The following is a 27,724-nucleotide window of genomic DNA, read 5'->3' on the forward strand; positions in this document are numbered from 1 at the left end:
TAAAACTGTCCTGCATTGAGTTGGTTATGGAACACGAGTCTGAGCTGTTGACTTGGCCTCCAAATTCTCCAGATGTCAATCCAATCAAACAACTGTGGGACACGCTGGAAAAACAAGTCTGATCCATGGAGGCCCCACTTCGTAACTTTTAGGACTTCAAGTGGTTGTAAACCTCAGACATTAATATTATTATTATTATTATTATTATTATTATATAGAATTTATATAGTGCCTACAGTTTACACAGCCCTTTACAACACATGAAATATGAACAAAGCCCATCCTTCTATAGTGTATACTTGTCTGAATTAAGAGCACTAAGTGTCAATTCTCTCTGCTGCTCTATTCCTCTGCTATCAGCCAATCAGAGTCACTTCTGACAAGTTTTCCTGACACTAAGAGAAGAAAGGTGACAGGGGAGGTACCTCCAGCTGATTGACAGCTTCACCTCTGTTAATGTGTGTTGTGTGAAAAGGGTTCTTCTTCTTCTCACCAACCAGCTCTCAGAGCTCTCCTCACTGAGTGTAATTTCAGCTCTCCACCCCCTTTTTTTTTGGACATCTGGGACAAGCTTTACTGGACTTTGAATAGATGTAGAGAAGAGGGGACTGCAGATAAACAGGTACAACTTATGTAGGGGGATTTGTTTAATCTCTGTATATTAGCTGAGGCCAGTCACTTCACTGGGTATGTTTACAACCACTTAAAGAAACTGCTACTGATGACTTGGTGCCAGATACAGCAGCATATCTTCAGAGGTCTAGAAATATCCATGTCTCAATGGTTCATGGATGTTTTGGTTGCAAAAGTGGAAATGACTCAATATTAGGTGGGTGGTCATAAAGTTATGGCTGATCAGTGTATATACATGTACAGTACAGTACACTATATATATATTTATAAGTAAGATTTTATGCAGTGGCAAGTTATTACTATTTAGCTGTGTATACAGCTGCTAAACTAAAATTGTATAGCTATGCTGAAAGTATATATGTTTAGGTACATATTAAGCCTCTTTATTTTGTTTTAACATATATACTAATATAAACATTTGTGTGTTTGTTTTCTTTTATTGACTATACTATTTCTATTATTGTATATACTGATAAATAGGCTATAGCTATTATAATGATATTGAACAAAGAACTGTATAAAACTGACTTAATTTTTGTGTGTCCATTAATTAGCTGTCTGATAATTTAATTAACTGGGACATTGAAAATTGATCCCAGTGGAAACCAATGATTACAGTCATATTCAAACTAATTGGTTTCTTGTTGACAAAATTCTTCCCTCCTGATTTGTTAGATGTTTCCAGGGTATTATGAAAATGATGCACAGGTGCACAGCTCAAATCACTGGCAATTAGGAGAATGAAAGATAGAAGCCTAGGAGAAAAAAAGTATCTATGAACTATTGAAACAGATGCCTACTCAAAACCTTACTTCTGTGCAATGATCTATCTAGTCCCAGGTTTAATTGTAAAAAGTATTGTACTGTGATTTTCAAAAGATGTAAATTCTGGATTTATTTCTATTTGACTCTGGTTGGTGAAAAATTAGAACATTTCAGATTAAACAGTAACACCAAAAATACTTAAACGATACAGGAGAGTGTACAGTCTACCAGAGAGTGGTGTATTCCTCTATAAAGTTTCAAGTTATAAGAAAGTGCTGCATGCCACCAGAAAGAGATTACAGCTATATACTGTATATGGTATATGGGCTTACATTTCTGTCTTTTATAACAAAACATGAATAAAAACACAACAAATAACATTTGTTTGCCACCATTTCAGTGTGGTTGTTGTCACCTGCTACTCTAATGAGAGCACAAATAGATCGGGGGCAGCACAGTGGCTAAGTGGTTAGCACTTCCACCTGGCAGCACTACTGTCATTGTTTTGAATCCTAACCACAGCACTGCCTGCCTGGAGCTTAGATGTGCCCATGTGGGTTTCCTCCAGTTTCATCTCACACTCCAAAGACATGCTGGTAGGTTTATTGGCTTCTGTCTAAACTGGTCCTAGTATATGTATGTGTGAGTTAGGGACCTTAGATTGTAAGCTCCTTGGGGGCGGGGACTAATGTGAATATATACTATATGTAAAGTACTGCTTAAATTGACAGTGTTATGTAAGTACCTATAATAAATACATCATGCTCCATAGCGAAAAACTACACTGTATATCACGGCAGATGTATTTCAGCATGAGGGTATCAAAGTTACCATATTTGATGCCCCTAAATATATCCACATTTGTTATACTGGTGTGCTGTTGCTTTTGAGTTACACCTCTTGAAGGTATAATCGGGATTTGGAAACCTGGCTGCTGTAAGATTAAAAATAAAGATAATGTGATAAGTAATAAAAATCCTCAATGAAAGGAATAAAATTATAATGAATAAAGTGTCCAAGGAAAAATCCATAAAGGTGATACACAACTAAGTGTAAATGTCCTCCATTCCTTAATAGGTGTAACACCAAGTGCTCCCCATAGGAAATCAGAGCAAATATAGATCCTCAGACCAATCAAGGTCTGTACTCGCATCAGTGAGCTTGACCCCCTCACTGAAATCATTGCAAATTAAGGGAATCCATCGGAGACTCCCAAGACTACATGATTAGTGTTCCCAATGGAAGATTTCCCCTTCATTAGTTTTCTGGGGACAACACAAAATTTGGGATTTTCTTTTACTTTCAATTTCAATGATAATGGTAAACAGGACAGACAGTGAAGGTGAATCTCCCTAACCAGGGCACAGACACCAATAAAAACTGACAGGGGTTCTAATCCACCTCCACTCTGTCCAAAACAGAAAAAGAAAAAAAAATTTGCCTTTAGTTGTACTTTAAGTTCAATAAAAAAAAGCATATATTATAGCAACCAGTTCTATGCAAATCTTAATTTCTCTTTATGAAAGTCAAGATTGGCCCCACTCTTTCCCCCTTTAAAAACAACCATATGGGCCCTTTAATGAGATAGGAGAGACAGAGCCAAGTTGTAATGTTAAAGAAAATTGATAATTAAATAAACATTTAGTTGTCTAAATATCAGCCAAATGCTGTAATTGCTTTGTTATGTGTTTTTTACAGGTTTTCTTTATGTAAGCGATTATTTTTACAGCATGATATAACATTTCACAGTGACAGTAAATTTCATTACATTAAATTGACAGTTCGCTTTGTTCATTCTTGATTGACTATTTCTTTCATGAGTCCACTTGTTATTTATATAACTGAAAACATGTATAACAAACACACCTACTGCATTTATACCAGGAGTAGCTAGACAGGCCACCACAATATTTACTACATTAGTTGTTTTGATGCTCTAAAAAATGTTAATCAAATGCAAGAATAGGAAATGGTAACCACTTCCATTATTGCCAGCATTGCTGTCCATTGCTTTGGAAGCTGCAATTGCTGAACACTCCTATTGATAATGCAAACTGCCTGGCTGTCATGCTCATCCTCTTCAATACACATAATCATTGACCCTTGACAGACATGCAGAGAAGGACTTTCCTGATTTTACTTTGTGTTTCCTGTTTGTTCAACATCAGTTACTCTAAAAGGTATAGATTTTAGGGAGGTTCGTCAAATCCTGTGTGAAATTAAAAAAATCCTAAAAGCAAACTCTATTGATGTCTATGGGGGATGAAAATGGAATATAATTTTGGCCATGGGGGACATGTACCAATACAGAAAAGGTCCTTTTAATGTTACTTTGATGACAACATTAGAAAAATACCAAACATTTAAGTTTACATTATGCATGTGGTTTGGGGGGGGGGGGGGGTGGTAGAAATAGATGGTTGAATAGTGTACCATTTGTTTAGGGGGAGCCAGATGTTTTGAAAATTTAGGCTTCATTCACGCCAATGCGTTTTTTTCTGCTTTTTGCAGAAACGCAGGACATTTTTTTAACATGGGTTTCTATGGAACATGTTCACGTCAATGCATTTTTGTTCCTCTGTGTTTTTGGAAAGGGTCAGGGACTTTTTTTCCCGCAGCATGCAGCATTTTGCATGTAATAGACTTCAATGGACCCACATCCAAAACGCAAGTACTGCATATTTATCATAGTTTTACTGCGATTTTGCCGCAATTTGTGTAATTTTATTTTTTGCTTTCAATTCACTATATAAAGCTGATTGCTAAGGAGCAGGCCGCCGCCTGCACCTTAGCAATCATGATGGGGCATGATGGGTCCTTGATGTCCCAAGGAGCGGGGTCTCCGGATGATGTCACCCGATGGCCACACCCCATAGTTATATAAGAAATGTCAGACATCAGAGCAAACAGAAAGGCAGGAGCCAGTCAGATGATGATCGCTATTTTCTTATTTTCAGTGGGTCGGTGGCGGCAATGATGGCAGCGGGGGAGGAAGACCGGAGGAAGAAGAAGACCAGAGGAAGAAGACATTTTTATTAAAGAACTTGTCAAAAACTGTCTCTTGTTTTCTGTCACACTACACTACTTTTTTTTGGGTGAATGGGTACGGGTACAATGTACCCCATAATCATTCACATGGGGGGGACCGGGATCTGGGGGGCTTCCAGATTCCAATAAGCCCCCTGCCTGCAGACCCCCACAGCCAAGGCAGACCCCCCCAAAAGCACCCACCCCCCATATTGAGGGCATCTGGCCTGGTATAGTTCAGGAGGGGGGGCGCTCACTCGTTCTCCCTCTTTCCTGGCCTGCTGTGCTGCATGCTCAGATAAGGGTCTGGTATGGATTTTTGGGGGGACCCCACGCCGTTTTTTTTATTTTGGCATGGGGTTTACCCTCAAAATCCATACCAGACTGAAGTATCTGGTATGGTTTTGGGGGGGACTCCACACCGTTTTTATTTTAAGCTGGCAAATCTTTTTTCTTTATGTTCAGCTGTTAGTGTGGGGTTATTTTGGTGTGAAGTTTCCCCTCAAAATCCATACCTGACCCTTCGGTCTAGTATGGTTTTGAGGGGCGCCCACGCCATTTTTTTCTTTAATTTTTTTAAGCTGGCAAATCTTTTTTTTACATTCAGCTGTCAGTGGGAAACCCCGCTGACAGCTGATGACTCATCGGTTGTTAAGGACGTGGCAGTCTGCTTCCTGGCCCACTCCTTAGCAACTGGCTATATACAGTGAATGTAAAGCATAAAAAAAACGCAAATCGCAGTAAAAAAACAGCGGAAAGCACTGCAGAAACAATCAAAAGCAACATGCATAGAAGTGAATCGAGCCTTAAGACCCATACACACTATTAGATTTTCTGCAGATTTTTGTCTTCAGATTTACCAAAACCATTTAGTGCAAGGGCCTGCCTGACTGCATACAAATTGAAACTCTTAAGGTTTGATCTCCTACTATATGGTTTTGGTAAAACTGGAGACAAAAATCTGCAAAAAATCTAATAGTGTGTATGAGGCTTTAGTCAGTAGCAGCAGCAGCGGGGGTTTTGTACTCAGTGCTAATCCAGAATTGCCTCTTGCTGTGCTGCATGGTAATCCAGAAACTCCATTGCATATAATGCAACCTCTAGCCAGTGGTCCCACCTGGACACTCAATAGCCCACAGGGGACTAACTTTGAAAAGTGACTGACCCAAAAGTATTCAGTAATAATATTTTTTGAGTTGCTGCCTATGACTACTGCCTTCAGTCATCTCAGAGATCTGCACATTGGACATGAGAGGGGATACTGCACTATCTGGGAATGCAGCCAAGAGATTCTTCTGCATCATCTTCTTGAAGTTGTACTCCCTCAATGGTGGCGGTAGATCTGCCATTTTCCCTTATAACAGGTATCCAGAATCCTTCCCCCATATAGTAGTCCCTCGAAATGTTGTCACTAAAGACAAAAGTCACCTTAACTATTTTACCTCACCCAAGTACAAATCTTTTTGTTTAGGAGGAACAAAACTTCCCCCTGGAATCCTTCCATTTTCCTCCTTCTCCCCATGACCAACTCCCCAACTCTCCTCCACCTCATTGTCACAAACTGTGAGATAAGCTAATGCAAGATATAGAAAGAAACTCCTTAACTTTGAAACAACTGTTTCCACATGAAGCAGGCACTGGGTAGTGCTGATTATCCTGTTTCCCCGAAAATAAGACCTAGCGTGATTGTCGGTGATGGCTGCAATATAAGCCCTACCCCCCAAATAAGCCCTAGCCTGAAAAATAGGCCTACAAGGAGTTTAGCTAGGGCTTATTTGAGAGGTAGGGCTTATATTGCAGCCATCACCGACAATCACACTAGGTCTTATTTTCGGGGAAACAGGGTAGTAAGTCTGTCAGTGGATCAGTACTGGACATTGCATTGATAGAAACCTGGACTGTAGCAGCCTTGTCTATAAGGCCTGGTTCACATTGGTGTGGCTTTGAAGTCACGCTACTTCAGCACGATTTTAAAGCGATCATTGCATTTTGCACTGCTGATTTCATTGCGGCTTGCGACTTCATTTAACAGAAATCTATGTAAGTCGCGATCATTAAAAAGTAGTGCAGGAACTTTTTTCTTAATCGCTGCGACATGAGTCAGGGTGATATGAATGGTTCCATTGCCAGCAATGGGGTGTGACTTGTCATGCGATTTGGAACTGTCAAATCACATGACAAGTTGCACCTGTGTTGGCACTAGAACAAACTACACGCTCCAGTAACTAACTACAGAGATTGTTAGAGTATTGTAGGTATCAGCTGTTCAGATGTAGTCTTAAGCCACATTTAATAAGATGGTGTCACCATTATTAGGCCTGTGGATTGGATGTGGGTTCAATTACATATACATGTCCATCTGATCGTTTGTAAGGTAATCCACTAATTAGGAGATTCAGGGTCAGTATTGGTAGACAGGTCCTCTACCCAAATGTCCCAAACCTTGTAGAATTTTTTAGGGCATCCTCTCGCTAAATAGGTCACCTTGTACAGTGGTAAATTGACATTAATTAATTTTTTCCAAAAGGTTAGGGTTGGAGCTAATGGGAATTTCCATTGGAGAAGAATAATTTTACCTGCGTAGAACAATAGTATTTCTATCAGTGTCCTGGAAGCCCGAAGATGAGCCAGGGTGTCCACCAGACCCAGCAAACAAACCTCCACTGTCCGGGGCACCTGAATAGTGGTCACAGAATGTATGACCAAGACCACCGCTTCCCAGAAAATTTGAATACTAGGGCATTGCCAAAATACGTGGATAAAGTCTGCTGAATCCGCCGTGCATCGCCAACACCCTGCAGGAATTGAGGGATATATTCTGTGTAAACGTGCAGGCGTGAGGTAGATCCTATGCAGGAGTTTGTACTGAATCAACCTGTCCCTTGCGGAAACCAGGTGCAGAAAAGCACAATCCCAGATTTCTTCCCAACCTTCATCATCCAAGCTAGGGACGTCCAGCGCCCATTTAGATTTGAGAGCTTCCAACCCCGAGGGGACAGAGGGAGACATGGTCTTATAAATATTTGAGAGGGGTTTTGTGAGGGTGTCATCTCTGAGTACGTCCTCTAAGGTTGAGGTATAAAAAGCTACTGGTTGCTGTTGAAATTGTATTTGAAAGGCATGTCTCAGTTGTAGATATCTAAAAAAGTATACATTAGGTAGGTCAAAGTGCAATTTTAAGGTGTCAAAGGATTTAAGTTCTCCAGCTAAACATATCTGCTCTAAATATTTAATGCCCTTTACTGCCCAAACCTGTGGATCATGTATAGAGGCGAATTCCGGTAATAATAGATTGAGCTATAGGAGGGTATGTTGTGAGATATGATCGGGGGGCTAGGACGCAGAGCTAGGGCCAGCAACCAGGTTTTCAATACGGCTTTCATGACTGTAGTCAAAAGAAGGGAAGCAGAGGCCCCTCTGTATAAAAGGTTTTTAAGAGCCTCACAGGAGCCTACACAGGAAGCCTCTAATACTACCACCACATTGGTCTCATCCTGCATGAGCCAGTTGTGGGCATGTGTGAGCATGGCAGCCAGGAAATATTTGTGGAGATCCGGGCACCCCAAACCTCGCCAAACGGCCGTTGCAAAACTGTCAACTTAAATCTTGGTTGTTGTGACCCCCAAATAAAAGCAGTTAGACTAGAATTAATTATTTTAAAATATTTTTTGGGAATCCAGACTGGCGAATGTCAGAGCACGTAGAGAAAACCAGGTAACAACTTTATTTTTAACAGATTTATGCAACCTATTAAAGACAAGGAAGATTGGACCATGCTTTCAGTTTAGATTTCATATTGTCAAGAAGTGGAACTAAATTTAAGACACAATATTCCGAAGTTTTAGAGGAAATCTCAATACCTAAGTATCTGATACTGGATGACCATAATAGAGGTAGGGTAGGGTCAACTCCATCTCGGGCCTCTCTCAGTAGGTAAAATTTGTAGTCCCAAATAGATGGAAAATTCAGACAGTATACGTAACGCTTCCTCAAGAGATGGCCCTGGGTCATTTAGAACTTTTAAACTTTTTTGATGAATGGTTAGGTAGTACCTAGGGTTGCCACCTATCCGGAATTTACCCGGACAGTCTGATTTTTGAGTCATGTTTCTGGGTTTCAGCTCGCCTGAAACCTGGACACATTCAGGCTGGATGGTGGCCCCCTCTATGCAGGCTTACGGGAGAGTTTGTTTATACCAACCGGCGCAGAATCCGCCCCTGTCACCACCCTGCTTTCACTATCTCTCTCTACCGCTGTATGAATTTCCGGGATTGTGGGGACACTGCTGAGCATGGAATGCCCGCGGTTATGTGTGCGGGGTATGTGTTCGCCCCTGGTGAAGTGTTCTTTTCATCTCCCAGCGTCATACAACAATGCGGGTGTCAGAGGATGTGTTCCTGCAGAGTGCAGACAGCGGTGTAGCAGGTGAGGGGCGCAGGATTAGCCCAGGTGACATTGTACAGGCTCTTGCCGGTACAAGTGCTTCGTACACACAAGCTCAGAAAGAGGCGGTGCAGTGAACAGGAGGTGGGGAGGTTATGATCTCTAGCAGAGGAGAGCCAGTGGAGCAAGCAGCCATCGTGCAGCAGGCAGCAGTGGCACCAAGCAGGTCTGTACTGTGCAAGTTGCAACACACACACAGTAACAGGTGAATAAAGGGGTTGGGGGCATGGACGCTTACTGTGTGCTCTATTGGCCATGAGTGAGATCTGCAGGTCTTCCACACACCAACCCCCTCCCCCCACCCCTTTCAAAGAGGGATCCACATCTCCATCCACATCTATTCCATCCTGGACATTCCACTACAAGGCAAACAATACACACACAGTATACACAATACACATGCTACACACACACAATACACATGATACACACTCAAACACACACAATACACACGATATACACACACAATACACATGATACACACAATATACACATGATACACACACACAACATATACACACATTGTACACACGTGAGGCACATTCCACATTGCAATCCCCCCTCCCCCAAAGACAATCATTGCTGCAGAGGTTGAAGGGGTGAGGGGTAAGAATGATCATATAGGCAGTTCAGCCGCTAGATCATTCTTACAGGCGACGGAAAGGGACATACCCCCCCACTCCTGCCACACTCCAGTGCTTCTCCGGGCTCTCCCGTGCCATCGGGGGCCGAAAGAATCAGCAGCCGCAGCCAGGTGATGATCATATAGAAAGAATCAGCAGCCGCTGCTGGGTGATGATCATAGAGATGACTGTGACCAGGTGGTTACCAGTCATCTCTATGACCATCGGAGGCCCGGGCACGACGTTATGACGCGCTTGTAAACAAAGCTGCGATTGCGGCTGGAAAGCATGGGATCGTAAATTTTTTTTTGATCTCATGCTTTCCAGCCTGGAGGTGAGAGATGTGGGGTCTTATTGACCCAGCATCTCTTCATAAAGAGGACCTGTCACACACCATGTTTACATTCCTTATAATAGGAATAAAAGTGCTAAAAAAAAAATTAAAAGAGAAAGTGTAAAAAAATAAAAAAAAAAAAGTAAAATAAGCAATAAAATGAAAAAATATGTAAACGCCGTTCAAACCACACATGTGAGGTGTCTCCACGTGCGTTAGAGCGAGAGCAATAATTCTATCACTAGATCTCCTCTGTAACTCTAAACTGGTAACCTGTAAAAAAATTTAAAGTGTCGCCTATGGAGAGTTTTAAGTATCGAAGTTTGGCACCATTCCATGAGTGTGTGCAATTTTAAAACGTGACATGTTGGGTATCTATTTACTCGGCGTAACTTCATCTTTCACATTATAACAAAATTGGGCTAACTTCACTGTTTTGTCATTTTTTAAATTAATGAAACTGTTTTTTTTCCAATAAAACGCGTTTGGAAAATTGTTGCGCAAATACCGTGCAACATAAAAAGTTGCAACAACCGCCATTTTAATCCCTAGGGTGTCTGCTAAAAAAACATATATAATATTTCGGGGTTCTGAGTAATTTTCTAGCAAACAAAGATGATTTTTACATGTAGGAGAGGAGTGCAAGAATAGGCCCGGTATGGAAGTAGTTAAAGTGAAACAATAAAAATGAAAAATTCCTTTAAATATAGTGCCTGGCGGGTCCCTTAGTCTGCCTGTAAAGTAGGATATTTGTGCTGTGTGTAGAACCTGCTGCATGAAAACTGATATTATAAAGAAAAAAGAATTATGTTTACATTGATTTTCTCTCAAGCTTTCTTTATTTTGTAAACAACCGCTTGGGGAGCCAGTTTTTGTATAAATTCTGGTGTCTCTTTGGCAGACTTTGGATGGAAATAACAAAGTTTTTCACCACAGTGAGCAATCCTTATGTGAAGAAGCCTAATTATAGTACACTCAGGCCAAGTTTAACCACTTAACAACCAGCCCATAGCTGAATGACGGCTGCAGGGCGGTTGCTTAACTCTGGGAGGGCGTACTATGTCGTCCTCCCAGAATTCCCCTCTCGCGCGCCCCCTGGGGCGCGCACCTGAACACATCCGTGACCGTCGGGTCTGCAGGACCCGGCGCATCACGGATCCCGGTAAATGGCCGCTGATCGCGGCCATTTACCATGTGATCGCGGCGTCAAATAACGTCACGATCAGATGTAAACAGACCGGCGTCATCTGATGACGCCGGTTCCTCTCCTCCCCTCCTGTGTACCGATCGGTACACTGTGAGCGGAGAGGGGGATGGATGGATGGCTGCAGCTCTGTGGGCTGGATGTGTAGTGCCCACAGCGCTGCACAGTGACATCCAGCCATCCATCCATCCATGCTCAGCCATCCCTACTACTCTGCAATTATGTGCAATACTCTGCAAAGCCCCACATTACCCTGTAATACCCCGCATTACCCCGCATACTCTGCCATACCCCGCCATACTCCGCCATACCCTGCCATACTCTGCCATACCCCGCCATACTCCGCCATACCCCGCCATACTCCGCCATACCCCGCCATACTCCGCAATACCCCGCCATACTCCACCATATTCCGCAATACCCCGCCATACTCCGCAATACCCCGCCATACTCCGCCATACTCCGCCATACCCCGCCATACCCCGCCATACTACGCAATACCCCGCCATACTACGCAATACCCCGCCATACTCCGCAATACACCGCCATACTCCGCAATACACCGCCATACTCTGCAATACCCCGCCATACCCAGCCATACCCTGCCATGCTGAGCCATGCTCGGCTGTACTCGGCCTCTGTATGTGGCCAGGCTGTGGAAGTCTCACACATGTGGTATTGCCGTACTCAGGAGGAGTAGGAGAATCTATTTTGGGGTGTCATTTTTGGTATGTACATGTTATGTGGTAGAAATATTGTATAAATGGACAACTTTGTGTTAAAAAAAAAATGTGTTTTAACCACTTCCCGCCTGCTGGCCGTCATACAACGTCCTTGACTTTGTGCGGGGATATCTAAATGATGCCTGCAGCTACAGGCATCATTCAGATATCAGCTTTTTCAGCCGGCGATTCCCTACACCATAAGAATGATCATAGTGGCTGTTCCACTGCTTGATCGTTCTTACGGGAGGCGAGAGGGGATGTCCCCACCTCCCGTGCTTCTACCGACTCACCGCTACAATCAAAGCCAGGATCTTTTTTTTTTTTTTAATTTCAGGCTTCCCAGCCTAGAGGTAAGATGTGGGGTCTTACTGACCCCATATCTCACTGTAAAGAGGACCTGTCATGCCATATTCCTATTACAAGGATATTTACATTCCTTGTAATAGGAATAAAAGTGGTCAAAAAAATTTTGGGGGGGGGAAAAAGCATCAAACTAAAATAAATAAAGTAAAATGAACAATAAAAAAAAAAAAAAAATTTTAAAGCGCCCCTGTCCCTGTGTGCTCGCATGCAGAAGCGAACGCATACGTAAGTCCCGCCCACATATGAAAACGGTGTTCAAACCACACATGTGAGGTATCGCTGCAATCGGTAGAGCGAGAGCAATAATTTTGGCCCTAGACCTCCTCTGTAACTCAAAACATGTAACCAGTAAAAAATTTTAAAGCATCGCCTATGGGGATTTTTGAGTAGCAAAGTTTGGCGCCATTCCACAAGCGCGTGCAATTTTGAAAGGTGACATGTTGGGTATCTATTTACTCGGCGTAACTTCATCTTTCACATTATGCAAAAACATTGGGCTAACTTTACTGTTTTGGTTTTTGTAAAGCACAAAACATTTTTTTTCCAAAAAAAAGCGTTAAAAAAATTGCTGCGCAAATACCATGCGAGATAAAAAGTTGCAACGAGCACCATTGTATTCTCTAGGGTCTTTGCTAAAAAAACATATATAATGTTTTGGGGTTCTATGTAATTTTCTAGCTAATAAATGATGATTTTTACATGTAGGAGAGAAATGTCAGAATTGGCCTGGGTGCTCCAGAACGCCTGAAGTTGCTCCCCTGCATGTTAGGCCTCTGTATGTGGCCACGCTGTGTAAAAGTCTCACACATGTGGTATCGCTGTACTCAGGAGTAATAGCAGAATGTGTTTTGGGGTGTAATTTGTGGTATGCATATGCGGTGTGTGAGAAATAACCTGCTAATATGACAATTTTGTGAAAAAAAAAAAGTAAAAAAAAAAACCTTGATTTTGCAAAGAATTGTGGGAAAAAATGACAACTTCAAAAAACTCACCATGCATCTTTCTAAATACCTTGGCATGTCTTCTTTCCAAAAAGGGGTGATTTGTGGGTATTTGTACTTTTCTGGCATGTTAGGGTCTCAAGAAATTAGATAGGCCGTCAGTATGTGATCAATTTTCAGATATTCGCACCATAGCTTTTGGACTCTATAACTTTCACAAAGACCAAATAATATCCACCAATTTGGGTTATTTCTACCAAAGATATGTAGCGGTATAAATTTTGGCCAAAAATTATGAAGACAAATTACTAATTTACAAAATATTATAACAGAAATGAAGAAAAATTTATTTTTTTACAGATTTTTCGGTCTTTTTTCTTTTATAGCGCAAAAAATAAAGAACCCAGCAGTGATTAAATACCACCAAAAGAAAGCTCTATTTGTGTGAAAAAAAGGACAAAAATTTCATATAGATACAGTGTTGCATGACTGAGTAATTGTCATTCAAAATGTGAGAGCACCAAAAGCTGAAAATTGGTCTGGTTAGGGGGTTTAAGGGGGTTTAAGTGCCCAGTTGTCAAGTGGTTAAGGATTTTTTTACATAAAGTCTCACAGACATAGGATAGAAGTAACAAGTGAGGAAAAATTGAGCCTTTTGGTGTTGGTGGTGCCTTCACATCATAACCCTTCACAGTTACCCTTGGCAATCGCAGGATTGGATTCTGCTCTTAAAAATTTTACAAAGGTGTAGAAAAATTGGGCCTTGGGTGTTGGTGGTGCCTGCACCCTGTAACTCCTCACAATTACTCTTGGAGGGCACAGGACTGACACTGTGTTCAAATAATTCAGCTGACTCCTCCTTGTATGATGATTGGGCTATTGCAGGAGTAGCTGTGGACAAGGAGGCAGAATAAGCTGTTCTGGCAGCTGCGGTGGACTGCGCACTAGTGTCAACTTTGGTGATAGAGGATGAGGATGGTTTAGTAAGCCAGTCCACCACCTCCTCTGCATGCCGTGGCTGGATAGCATGGGCAACATCACTAAACATAGAAAAACATGCCCTGCCTAAAGATGGACCATGTCCACCTTTGCCTGTGGACAGAGACGCTGCTGGCCCCCTCATAGGGGCATGGGAATGTCTGCCTCTCCTTGTTGACTCCCCAGACATGATGGGGTGGGGTATTACCCAAATGTAATAGATACTGGGAAATGTGTAATTGGGTGCACTTTATTCAATGAAAAGTGGTGTTTGGTGCACTTTAAATTGAGGACTCCCTCTGAAAAAAATGTAAAAACCATAAAAAAATAAAAAAAGGAGGAACAACAGCATTGCAGTCAGAAAAACTGCATATGACAATTTAAAAAAGGGGGAAGGCATGGGACAAAAACAAATGTAACAACCAAAAAAGGGGGTATACAGCACTGTATACAGCACTAAATATTATGTAATGCAGTGTTAAACACTGCACTACACTAACACACTACACTGACACTACATTATACTGACACTATACTGACACACTATACTCACACTACACTAAAACTACACTAACACTCTACACTCAGAGTCACAATAACACACTAACTTGCTAGTAGCAAACTGAACCATGCTCTATCTATCTCCACTCCAACAACACACTGCAAAATGTTCCTGTGAGAAGGAACCTTTAATAGTGTGGGGTGGAACTATGAGCACCTAGGCTATGATTGGGCAACGTCATCATGACTGTGTCCAATCATGGCTCTGACTGTGCTCTGTGCCCTGCTTGGGCAAAGCTCGGAGCAGCCCGAGAAGAAGAAGGGAAGAAGACGCCGTGGAGGAAGATGCCGGACAAGAACACCGGAGGAAAAACCAAAAGAACCAGAAGAAGAAGAAGATGGAGGAAGAAACCGAAGGAAGATAGAAGATAGAAAAAAGAAGATAGAAGAAAGAAGAAATAAAGGAATAGTCAAAAACTGTCTCTTGTCATTTTTAACATTTTTGACACTTATTTTGTGAAATGGTAGGGGTACTTTTGTACCCCCTTACCATTTCACACAGAGGGGGTGGCCGGGATCTGGGGGTCCCCTTGTTAAAGGCGGCTTCCAGATTCCGATAAGCCCCCGCCCGCAGACCCCCACAACCACCGGGCAAGGGTTGTGGGGATGAGGCCCTTGTCCCCATCAACATGGGGACAAGGTGCTTTGGGGGGCTACCCCAAAGCACCCTCCCAATGTTGAGGGCATGTGGCCTGGTACGGTTCAGGAGGGGGCGCTCTCTCATCCCCCCCTCTTTTCCTGCAGCCTGCCAGGTTTGGTGCTCAGATAAGGGTCTGGTATGGATTTTTGGGGGGACCCCACGCCATTTTTTTTATTTTGGTGTGGGGTTCCCCTTATAATCCATACCAGACCTGAAGGGTCTGGTATAGATTTTGAGGGTGACCCCACTCCATTTTTTAAAATATTTTGGTTTGGGGTTCCCCTTAATATTCATACCAGACCCAAAGGACCTGGTAATGGACTATGGGGGAATCCCGGGCCGTTTTTATCAATGAACTTTTATATGTATTGTCAGGACCTACAATTCATTAATAGCCGGTGTCTTGCCGAGAAAGTTCCCCCCGGCGGATAAGGACCCCCTTGTACTGTGCATGCACTGCATTTGCACAGTACGAACGACTACGGAGCCGCCAAAAGTCTCCGAAGTTGAACAGCTGATTGTCAGCTCTACACGGCGCCTGCACACTACATTCTGCCTTGAGTCCAGGTTCAAGTCCCACCATCCAAGTGGACATAGAGTTAGAATAAAAATATGCTGAATAAAGTGAGGCCGTGCCTGAAGCGTGGCGAGCGAAGCGAGCCCGCGAGGGGCCCTGTTACAGGCGCCCTGTACAGCTGACTCACAGGTGTTCAGCTTCGACTTTTTTAGGCGGCTCGTACTGCGCAAGCGCTGTGCCTGTGCAGTACAGGGGAGTCCTTATCCCCCGGGGGGAACGTTCTCAGCAGAACACCAGCACTAGCGCTAGCACTTTTAAATTACTTTTTTATTCATTTAGAAATGTCATTTTGCTGTCAGACTGTTCTAAACACGGGAAACATGCGCCACTTTACAGGCATACTATAGACACCCCCCAGGTACGAAATTTAAAGGAATATTACACTTTTATTGTTTCACTTTAAGCATTATTAAATTAACTGCTCCCGAAAAAACAGCCATTTTTAAAACCTTTTTTGCATTGATACATGTCCCCTGGGGCAGGACCCAGGTCCCCAAACACTTTTTATGACAATAATTTGCATATTAACCTTTAAAATTAGCACTTTTGATTATTCATGTTCGTGTCCCATTTGTGTTCGCACAAATTTTTTGTCTGTTCGTATGTTCTGCTGCGAACCGAACAGGGGGGATGTTCGACCCATCCCTAGTTATCATTGAGAATCATGGGGTACAACTTGTCAAGCAACTCGGAGGTCCAAAGTCGCCCAACTGTGAAACAAGTCATATATATTTTAATAGAAAGGAGCTCTCATTTAAACTTGCATTTACATCAGCAGAACAAATGCATGAAGTGATGTGTGCACATGGGCCAGAAGCAAATGTGTGGGGATGCCAAACAAATCAATAAACCCCACCCACACCAAATCTAACTACCACATCCACTCCCGCATTGATTAAGCACAAGTACATATCATATCCTTATCCGGAAAATGAGCAGCACCTCCTCTTTGCTAAAGAGGGACCTCGCCCTGTCCAACTAGATCAGTGGTTCTCAACATGGGGGTTGGGACCCCCTCAGGCGTCGAATGATGAATTGCCAGGGGTCACTGAATCCTGGGCTGTTCCTGAAGCCCGCACCACTCTCCCAGACTTTTTTGCGACTGCCCAGCTGGGCTGTTCATGGAGCCCACGGCCACCCACTCAGCCTCTTCGCAGCCGCCCATTCAGTTCACGGCATGGGTGGGGGGCAGAGACTAGAGGTCAGCTGACTGGTGAGAAATGTGAAGTGGGAGGGCTGGAGGAGACCCTATCTCCTGATTTCGACATAGGTGTCACTGCTACGAGACACCACAAAGTCGGAGACACAGTGAAGCCGGAGACACAGTGAGTAAGACTAAATGTGATTATAGTTGCCATTAAAAGTCCCCACTACAGTTCTCAGATCAGCAGATGACCTTGATCAAGAGCACTTAACTTGGCCGATTAGAACTCCCCCCAGCATTGCCACTCATTCCACCTCCCCGCCAGCACTGCCACTCATCCCATTCCCCCCACCCACTCCACCAAGGAGTATGAGAAGGAATAAAAATAGAGAATACATGGAAGGGAGAGGAAAAGAGGGGAAGGAACAAAGAAAAAGGAAGAAAATGAATACGAGAAAAGGATGGGGGAAAAAAAACAAGAAATTAGGACAGAGAGAGATAAAAGGCAAGGAAAGGAGAACAAAGAGAAAGAGTGGTACATCCTATTAAAACCATAAGAGGATTTAATACTGTACGAGTGGAAGGGACTCGTAATGTCCTTGGGTTAGGGACAATTACTTGTCTTGCCTTGGGTGCCGATAACCGACGCTACGAAAATAATTTTACTGTTAGGGGTCCCCACAACTTGGGAAATTTTATCAAGGGGTCAAGGCCCTAGTAGGGTTGAGAACCACTGACCTAGATGGAGATCCTGACCAGCACAGGAACTTCCGGGTGATTACAATGACTTATTACTGGGTCAGAAGACGAAACCACACTCTCTTGATCGCTGCTGTGAATAATTGATCGCAACCACAATTCGACTTTTTTTGTTTATTTGCAGATATGCAAACTTGTATTTCTACTTATGATATTTAAAGGCATTCAATAAGAAATAGTGTCCCTGGGTTAGCAGCAGGTGAAAGACAAAAACAAAAGGCCCAGTTTGAGCCCTGGTTCACACTGACAGAGGGAAGAAATCGTTCAGCTGAAATTACACACTTTCATTCCCGCATGTCAGTCCCGACTGCAGGGGGAATTTCAGAGACATCTGTGCAGGTTTCTGCACTGATATCAATACAAATTGCACCCCAACGTTGCACCAATTAAAACAGTGCAATTGTCACCGCTTTGACATGTCAAATCGCACCAATGTGAACTAAAGCTTACACATACAACACTGCCTATCCACCATCTGAATTCATTACCTGCAATTCTCCACAGCTGTTATATATAAAGATTCCATCTTTGTCATTTACTTGCAGGTATGCAGAAGCCTAGGTTTACATTGGAGCAATTGGTCAATGCAACACTGATTTTGTGGCACCGCACCAATTTGCTAAAGTAGTTCCTGCACTACTTTTGCCAATTTCAGGTGCGACTTCAATAGACATTTGTATATGAAGCCACATGAATGTCCATCAAGTAGCACCTGAAATCACGCTGACCTTGCTACTTTGAAATCGTGCTACTTCAAGTGAAGTAGCGCAATTTCAAAGTAGCATCAATGTGAACCAGGGCAAAGACATTTTTTTGGTGCACAAATACATATTGAAATAAAATATAAGAGATATTGCTCTTTCCCAAAACCACCACCCACAAAAACTAAAGCGAAAGAAAAGTAGAAGAAAAAAAAAAACAAAAAAAAAAAAAAAAACAAAACTCAGCTCAATAATGTACTTTTATTTTACCAGCAGAAAAAAAAAAAAAAAAAAAAAAATGTACATTCATTTACTAGCTTCAAAAAAAAATTGGACAGGATATATGGTGCTACATTTAGCAATAGGATTTTAAGGGCCCTGCTCATAGGAGCTTACCATCTAAAATTTGACAAAACCTTAGAGTGGACACAGCTTTAATTTCAGTGTATAATGGGCAACACATCACATTTTTATCTGCAAGATTATAGAAACATACTAAATCATTCTTACAAAGCATTCCAACATAATATTACAAAAAGACTTATTCAAAACACCCACCAACAGCCCACAATCCACACATACATACATTGGTGACCATGTTCTGCTGGAAGCTGCATTTCGGTGTACATGATTAAACAGCGAGATCAAAAAGAGTAGGTCAGCAGATGCTTCCAAACAATGTTTGCATGATCAGACAGGAACAATACACATACAACATTGACAGCATGGCCACATTAACCCACTTTTGATTGAAAAAATACACAAGAATTTCATCCAATATCCCTAGTTGGGCATTTGTTAATATGCACAATATCATTCCTTCTCCCCCACAAATCACAGCAAAAAACCTAACCTTCTCATGCCAATTGAACCCCCCCCCCCACTGCAGGCCTTTATATAAGAGAGGTTGTATTGTTAGCACACTGACACACCCAATAGAAGTACACGCCCACCAGTATCTTTCAATCTGTCTCTTCATGTATGCCTAAAGTGATTGCACCTGATGGGCAGGAACACATAATACTATTCCCAACTGTGTTAGCCCTTGGCTATGTGCATCAAATCTCCAACTACAAGACAAAGATCAAAGTCCATTTGCATCCACATAAACAAAGCAACAGTTTTTTAAGCATATGTACCCGTGCAGTGTAAACCCTAAAATTTGAAATGTCCAAGTCCCTGGGCATGATTAGTGCTAATAAACATTAACATCAGTCCCTGGCTGCAATGAGCTTCCAATATAAAGTCCAAAATTAACTTTCTTACATTAGAACCTATTTCGACAGGAGACAAATAGGGTGCCAGCATGTCTTTGGATTGTGGTGAGAAACCCACACAGGGAGAACATATAAACTTCAACACAATGATTAGCATGTTAGGGACTTGAACCAACATCCCAGGTGCTGCTAGACAGAACTGCTACCCACTTAGCCAACAGGAAGCCTCACACATGTTTTCTGCATTTCTTTGGTGTGAACCAGCCCTAAGTCCATAGCCATGCTCAGTGTCACAAGCAATATACAATATATTGGCCTAAGTATTGGGATGCCTGCCTTTAAACGCACATGAACTGTAATGGCATCCCAGTATTAGTATTGGGTTCAAAACTCATTTGGCCCACCCTTTGCAGCTATAACAGCTTCAATTCTTCTGGGAAGGCTGTCCACAAGGTTTAGGAGTGTGTCTATGGGAATGTTTGATCATTCTTCCAAGTGCATTTGTGAGGTCAGGCACTGATGTTGGACGAGAAGGCCTGACCTACAGTCTCCTCTCTAATTCATCCCCAAGGTGTTCTGTTGTGTTGAGGTCAGGACTCTGTCCAGACCAATCAAGTTCCTCCACCCCAAAATCACTCATCCGTGTCTTTATGGACCTTGCTTTGTGCACTGGTCCAAATGATTTGGTGGAGGGGGGATTATGATGTGGGGTTGTTTTTCAGGGGTTGGGCTTGGCCTTTTAGTTCCAGTTAAGGGAACTCTTAAGGCGTCAGCATACCAAGACATTTTGGACAATTTCATGCTCCCAACTTTGTGGGAACAGTTTGGGGAAAGCCCCTTCCTGTTCCAACATGACTGCACACCAGTGCACAAAGCAAGGTCCATAAAGACATGGATGAGCAAGTTTGGGGTGGAGAAACTTGACTGGCCTGCACAGAGTCCTGGCCTCAATTCGATAGAACACCCTTTGGCTGAATTAGAGTAGAGACTGCGAGCCAGTCCTTCTCATCCAACATCAGTGCCTGGACTCACAAATGCACTTCTGGAAGAATGATCAAACATTCCCATAGACACACTTAACCTTGTGGACAGCCTTCCCAAAAGCTGTTCTAGCTGCAAAGGGTGGGCCAAATCAAATTTTAACCCTATGGACTAAGACTGGGCTGCCATTAAAGTTCATGTGTGTAAAGGCAGGTGTCCCAATACTTTTGGCTAAATAGTGTATCTGGAAAAGACTTACAAGGGTGGTGGAACCCTCCTACACAGATATACTACATTTGGACATAGTTGTAAGGACCTGGGAGATGAGACAACTTCTCTACATGAAGCAGCATCTTTGGGATTTGAACCCAGACCCTCAGGGATACTAAGCAGAAGTTCTAACCTCTAAGTCACGGAGCTGCCACATGTGAGAGCCTCCTACACATAACTACACATATAAATACTGCATTTCTTTGGACATACAGGTGATCGAATTATATTACTCAAGAGTTATTCTTCTTGATTTATTCTGATATTTGGTGTTTTTTTGTGGGTGAGAGTAGAATATTACCCTCAAATTTTTGGGAATTACATTTTGCTTTCTGATGTTGGTACACATATCACATTTTTTGGGCTCAAATTATGAATATTTGGAAATAATAAAAAGCACAAAAATTTGTGATTCATTTTAAATTTGCATCAGCAATGGTATTGTTTGTGGATTATAAAGACATCTGTGTGAGTTTGGGGTAAAGATTGTTGTGAGATGGAGAGTAACAAGTGAAAGTGACAGAGAAAAATATATTTTACCAAAACATCAAAACATTCCACATTCTAGTATTCTTAAAATCAAAATATTTTAAGTAGAAGCAACAATGTTGCAAAGGAAAATTTATTTCACAGAAAGATACATTTAATCTCAACATTAAAAGGTTTTCTTTGTGAAAGTTAGAATTGTCCCATTAGAATCAATGGCTAATACTTGATTTGGACTAGAATAGAGCAGATTTTCACTTAAAAAAAATGCTCTCTAATTAGCTCTCATTTTGGTATTTACAATAGCGCCAGGTAAAAAAGACACTTGAGTTAAAATGAGAGTTATTTTCAGGTCTGAGCATGCTCAGTTGTGTTGGAACCTAGTTGTCCAAAATGGGGAATTTTTCACTTCTCAGACTTTTAAAGATATTTCAGTGTAAAAATTACTTTTTCACACAGTTTGAAAGCAGATTATCTTTAAATAATATACCGCATATTTCAGTACTATTTAGGCAATTATATCGTGCGCTAAACATTATTTACATGTGCAATTCTCCAGGTTATAGCAGAGTAAGGGTTTGGGAGCTATTTGGTTTCAGGGAACTGTAGTAAATTCGATTTTGGGAGTATTTTCTCATCAGTGCTATAGTGAATACCGTTTTAGCGCTAATTAGTGCTAATTACCAGCAATTAGCGCTAATTAGCGCCACAGCTCTATAGTAAATGACCCCCTATTAGTGAGGAAAAAATGATAAAAATTTCATTTGGGTACAGTGTTGCATGACTGCGCAATTGTTATTCAAAGTGCGACAGCGCTGAAAGCTGAAAATTGGCTTGGGCAGAAAGGGGGTGAAAATGCCCTGTATGGAAGTGGTTAAACATCTTTGAACAAATGTTGAAAAAACACAAGTTTCACCACTTACGGAATCTCTGGATTTGGATTCTAGCCTTTTTTCAGTATGTTGGCATGGTAAAAGAGGAATGGTTTGGGGGGAACTTCTGACCGAGTTGGGTTCTATGGCTTACAGTCATCCTCTCCCAGACATTTTGATCATTAATTTGGGGGGGAATGACATTGGTAAGCAGAACACTTTGAATTTAATCTTTCAAATCAAACATTACATATGGTTTATCAAGGCGATATATCCCGAGTTGGTCATGATTGATTTTCTCCGAAATTATTCCTAGATTGAAATGGATTTTGCAGTTTTTCACCCATTTGAAAATATAAGGAAACGTATAAATAGGGTTGTTGAAAAGTTTATGGCCCTTGGCTATGGTTTCTCTTATAGTCACTTAGAATTTGAAGGGGGTATCCCAGGCCTTTATCGGAAGGATAACTTGGCTAATATAGGTTTGGATATAATGAATAATAATCTCCAGACATGTATTGAGCAGGCCGCAGTTTGGGTGTAGCCAGAAGGGCTTGCAGCCCTTCTGTCTATGTGGGGACAGTTTAATAAATACTGATGTGTTTTTTTAATACAGCTTGAGCTTTAATAGCTGAGCTGAGTAAATGGTTATTATATATTTAAGTTGGTTTAAATTCTTTTAGTGAATTTTATGTGAGTTGTTATACAATTATATTAAAACCAATAATAAAGGCCGTGGCCAATTTTGTTCCAAATAATCTTGAGTGGTCTAATTATTAAAACATGTCTGGTGATTATGTTATATATTTGCCGCTTGTTATCCCATTGGTAGGAAGATCGGGGGTATGTTACAAAAAAATAATTTTTCCACAGACATTTATTTTTCTAATTCAAATAGTTTTCCAATTTACAAAGAGAATAAAATAGAATAGAAAATAAAGGAATAGAATAGAAAAATAAAATTATAGAACAGAAAAGAATATAACAGAAAATAAAAGAACAGAATATAATAGAGTAAACAGAACAAAATTGGATAGAAAATAAAAGAACAGAATGGAATAGAATAGACTAGAAAAGAATAGAATAGAATAAAAAAAAAGACTAAAGTAGAAAGATTATAATCATTTTCTCAAATTCAAATAGAATACAAAAGTATATAATTAAAAAAACAATAGAATAGAATAGATTAGAATAGAAAGAATATAACCGTTTTCCAAAAGTCAAATAGAATCAATTCAAATTTGAATAGAATAGAAAAGAATAGAGTAGAATAAAATAGAAAATAACACAATAGTTTAGAAAAAAAATTATATTCAAATTCAAATTGATTCTATTTGAATTTTGGGAATGGTTATATTCTTTCTATTCTAATTTATTATAGTCGATTGTTTTTTTTAATTATATTATTTTTTACTTGTTTACTCTATTCTATTCTTCTCTATTCTATTTTATCTTCTATTCTATTATGTTCTATTATTTTCTATTCAAATTTATTCTATTTGAAATTTGAAATTCAGAAGATGGTTATATTCTTTCTATTCTATTCTATTCTGTTTTTTTCTATACTATTCTGAAATTTGAAATACGGAAAATGGTTATATTCTAGTCTATTCTATTCTATCCTATTCAAATTCGAATTGATTATATTTGAATTTTGGGAAATGGTTATAATCTTTCTATTCTAATCTACTCTATTCTATTGTTTTTATTATATTCTAGTCTATTCTGTTCTTTTATTTTCTATTCTATTTTGTTCTGTTTTACTCTATTATATTCTATTCTTTTATTTTCTGTTATATTATTTTCTAGTCTATTATTTTTTTTTCTATTCTATTCCTTTATTTTCTATTTTATTTTCTTAGGAAATTGGAAAACTTTTCGAATTCAAAATCAATTTGAATTTGAAAAGTATTCAAAAACGATTAGAAAACTATTTGAATTTGAATTCCATCCGAATTTTTATCTCATTAATTAAGATTCGTTTAAATTCGGTACTTTTTTAATTCGGAAAACATTGCGAAAACAAAAAATTATCTGAATTTTAATTCGGAACGATATGAACTGCACATGTCTAGTACTGTCCTCACCTTCCCTGCCCAGAGTGAACCCAGATAGATCTGGAACTGCAAGAGTTGGGATACGTGGAGCAGTCTGGAAAACAGGAAGCAATCCTGATTTATACCATCTAAAAAATAGTTAATAAGCTGTGTGTGTACCCATTGGTAAAGAACTTAGAATTGCAATCTTGTTGCATTTTTTTGGCAAACTTTCTAGTCCTAAATAATAGATGATCGACTATACTGAACTGGTTGAAATCCTTACCTATTTTATTTTACCGAACAGAGAAAAGCCATCTATATATAAGATTGCCCTATTCTTTAATTTTTTAAGAGCTGCCTGTACTTCTTTGTTTCTTAAGGAATAAATAAAAGGATTAAGCAATGGAGTTAAGATTGTGTAAAGCACAGCCAGAATCTTGTTGAAACCAGAGAATCCACTAGTAGTTGGTCGTACATAGACAAAGATCATTGTACTATAGTAGACTGTAACTACAGTAAGGTGTGATGTAAATGTTGAACTAGCTTTTTTCCTTGCCATTCCTGAAGATATTGCCAGTACAGTGGTGAGTATTCTGAAGTATGATAGTAAGGTGATGATACAGGATCCCACCAGTATGAGAGAAGCCAGGAGGAAGATAAACAACTCTGTATGATGTACATTGGTGCAAGACAGTCTGAGGAGTGGTGTGATGTCACAGAAGAAATGTTGTATATGGTCAGGACCACAAAACTGCAATGCAGAGATGAAAAGAATAGAGGACATAGTAGATATAAAACCTGATGACCAACAACAACTCACCAAGCAGGTGCAGATCCTGGAGGTCATGAGAGAGTGATAATGTAATGGTTTGCAAACAGCTAAAAACCTATCATAAGCCATTATAGCAAGTAAAAAACATTCTGTTGACCCAAGTGATCCAAAAAAGTACAGTTGGGTAAGGCAAGCTACAAATGAAATAGAGCTGTTGCCTGTCACTGAACTGTGAACCATTTTGGGGACAGTGACAGAAATGTAACACATTTCCAAAGCAGCAAGATGGCTAAGGAAATAATACATTGGTGTGTGGAGATTCTTCTCAAACCTGCAGATAATGATGATAATGAGGTTTCCAGAGACTGTTAGGACATAAATAATAGTAAACATCATAATGAAAAAAAAACGTCCAGCAGGGGAGTCCCAAAGTTGAAGGAGGATGAAAACTGTGACTTGGGTGCTGTTCATACCTTGTATCCTCATGTAACTTAGAAGAAAAAAGGAAAGCAGTTATCTTTTATTCAGCTACATTACATAAAGAATTAACATTTGTAAAAATAACATACCGTATATGCTCGAGTATAAGCCGACCTGAATATAAGCCGAGGCACCTAATTTTACCACAAAAAACTGGGAAAACGTATTGACTCGAGTATAAGCCTAGGGTGGGAAATGCAGCGGCTACTGGGTAAACAATGCCCACCTGTATCATCAGTGCCCATCTGCAGCCTCACTGTGCCCATCTGCAGCCTCATTTAGAGTTTCTGCTGATGTGTCAAATATGCATTAATGGTGTCAAATTTTCATTCCTGCTCTTCCCAAAGGTTTCACACTGAGTATGCCAAATTCTAACCATTCCACTGGCATCTTGGGCATTGACATTTTTCAGACTGTGCAAATTTATTCAAGTTTTCTCATAATAGCTGGCAGGAGTGGAACTATACCTGGTCCTCATCTGTTATAGCCTATCAAAAGGTGAACACATTGTTTGTTTATCATTTGTAAGAATTAACCACTCTACAGATGTGTCCCTATTTAAAGATGTTTTTCCTTTGCTGAGTTTAGAAATACTTTGACAGATTGCACAAATAAGCTAATGCATACCTTATTCTTCCTTCAACATTTGGTCCATAGTAAATAACATGTATTTGTTCAACTTAAATTTTCTATTACAGACAGAAAGCTGAGGAAACACTTACATTAAAAGAAGCAAAAACACAAAGTAGAGTACATTGTGCTGTGGTTATTCTGTGCTGACACATGATAGTACTGTAATGTTAGTGTGTCTTTTATTTATAAATGCTGTGCATATAGTATAGTGCACTAACATTTTGTAGAGTTGTACCCAAGGGTCTAGTCTTAACTAATTAGAAAGACAACATTCTTCTAATTGCTTCCCTAAAGAAACTAGAGCTTAGAAAATATATCTCTCTATATTGCAGACTATATACCATTGTACATGAATTAAAATGTGTGTATTAGCAACACCCCAGTGGCGGAATTACCGGGGGTCGCAACAGTCGCACTTGCGACGGGGCCCGGCATTCCGCCACTGTCGGGGGGGGCCCAGCGAGGTTGCTATTCATGGCTCTGAGCGGAGATCGTGTCTGTCATGAAACAGTAGCACTGATAGAAGCACCGGCATTAATGTTCTATTTGCCTGTCCATCCTCTATCGCAGGGGATGAGAGAGGACACACAGCTGATCTCACTGCTCCCCCTTCTCCCCCCTCACCTCTCCTGTGTGCTCCGTGGGAAGTCAAGTGTGAAGCTAAGGAGCTCACATTTCCCGCGGAGCACACACAGGAGGGGGGGGGAGAAGGGGGAGCAGTGAGATCAGCTGTGTGTCCTCTCTCATCCCCTGCGAGAGAGTATGGACGGGCAAATAGAAAGTTAATGCCGGTGCTTCTATCAGTGCTACTGTTTCATGACAGACACGATCTCCGCTCAGAGCCGTGCTGTCCTGAGCAGGCAGACGGCACTGATGGAAATTAATAGCATTCACTGAAGAGCACTGATAGAAGGCACTGATGGGCACTGATAGAAGGCACTGATGAGTACTGATGGGCACTGATAGAAGGCACTGATGGGCACTGATAGAAGGCACTGATGGGCACTGATAGAAGGCACTGAAGAGCACTGATAGAAGGCACTGATGAGCACTGATGGAAGGCACTGATGAGCACTAATAGGAGGCACTGATGGGTACTGATAGAAGGCACTGATGAGCACTGATAGAAGGCACTGATGAGCACTGATAGAAGGCACTGATGGGCACCGATAGAAGGCACTGATGGGCATTGATAGAAGGCACTGATGGGCACTGATAGAACGCACTGAAGAGCACTGATGGCACTGATGAGCACTGATAGAAGGCACTGATGAGCACTGATAGAAGGCACTGATGGGCACTGATAGAAGGCACTGATGGGCACTGATAGAAGGCACTGACGAGCACTGATAGAAGGCACTGATGAGCACTGATGGAAGGCACTGATGAGCACTGATAGGAGGCACTGATGGGTACTGATAGAAGGCACTGATGAGCACTGATAGAAGGCACTGATGAGCACTGATGAGCACTGATAGAAGGCACTGATGGGCACCGATAGAAGGCACTGATGGGCATTGATAGAAGGCACCGATGGGCACTGATAGAACGCACTG

The 27,724-nt window shown here is 41.1% G+C and overlaps 1 protein-coding gene across 1 annotated transcript; it reads right to left on the bottom strand.

Annotated features, from left to right (window-relative positions):
* Positions 1-2,243: 2,243 nt before the first annotated feature.
* On the bottom strand, positions 2,244-25,451 carry LOC141113350 (olfactory receptor 6B1-like). The gene is made up of 5 exons (XM_073606427.1): positions 24,625-25,451; positions 16,398-16,464; positions 9,107-9,227; positions 5,873-5,998; positions 2,244-2,332 (listed from the first exon to the last, which is right to left on the bottom strand). The coding sequence occupies exons 1-5, from the start codon at positions 25,449-25,451 to the stop codon at positions 2,244-2,246; spliced, it is 1,230 nt and encodes a 409-aa protein (XP_073462528.1).
* Between the last annotated feature and the right edge of the window lie 2,273 nt (positions 25,452-27,724).

This window comes from Aquarana catesbeiana, linkage group LG01, assembly GCF_042186555.1.
Source record: "Aquarana catesbeiana isolate 2022-GZ linkage group LG01, ASM4218655v1, whole genome shotgun sequence".
NCBI classification, from domain to species: Eukaryota; Metazoa; Chordata; class Amphibia; order Anura; family Ranidae; genus Aquarana; species Aquarana catesbeiana.

Excerpts from the sequence above, each read along its gene's own strand:
- LOC141113350 (XM_073606427.1), bottom strand. The coding sequence starts at position 25,451 with ATGATGTTTACTATTATTTATGTCCTAACAGTCTCTGGAAACCTCATT. Across the intron at positions 9,228-16,397 it reads TACGAACAGACAAAAAATTT|TGGAATGTCCAGGATGGAAT; the intron begins GTGCGAACACAA and ends TTTGCCTTGTAG. Across the intron at positions 5,999-9,106 it reads CATGGCCAATAGAGCACACA|CTTATCTCACAGTTTGTGAC; the intron begins GTAAGCGTCCAT and ends ATCTTGCATTAG.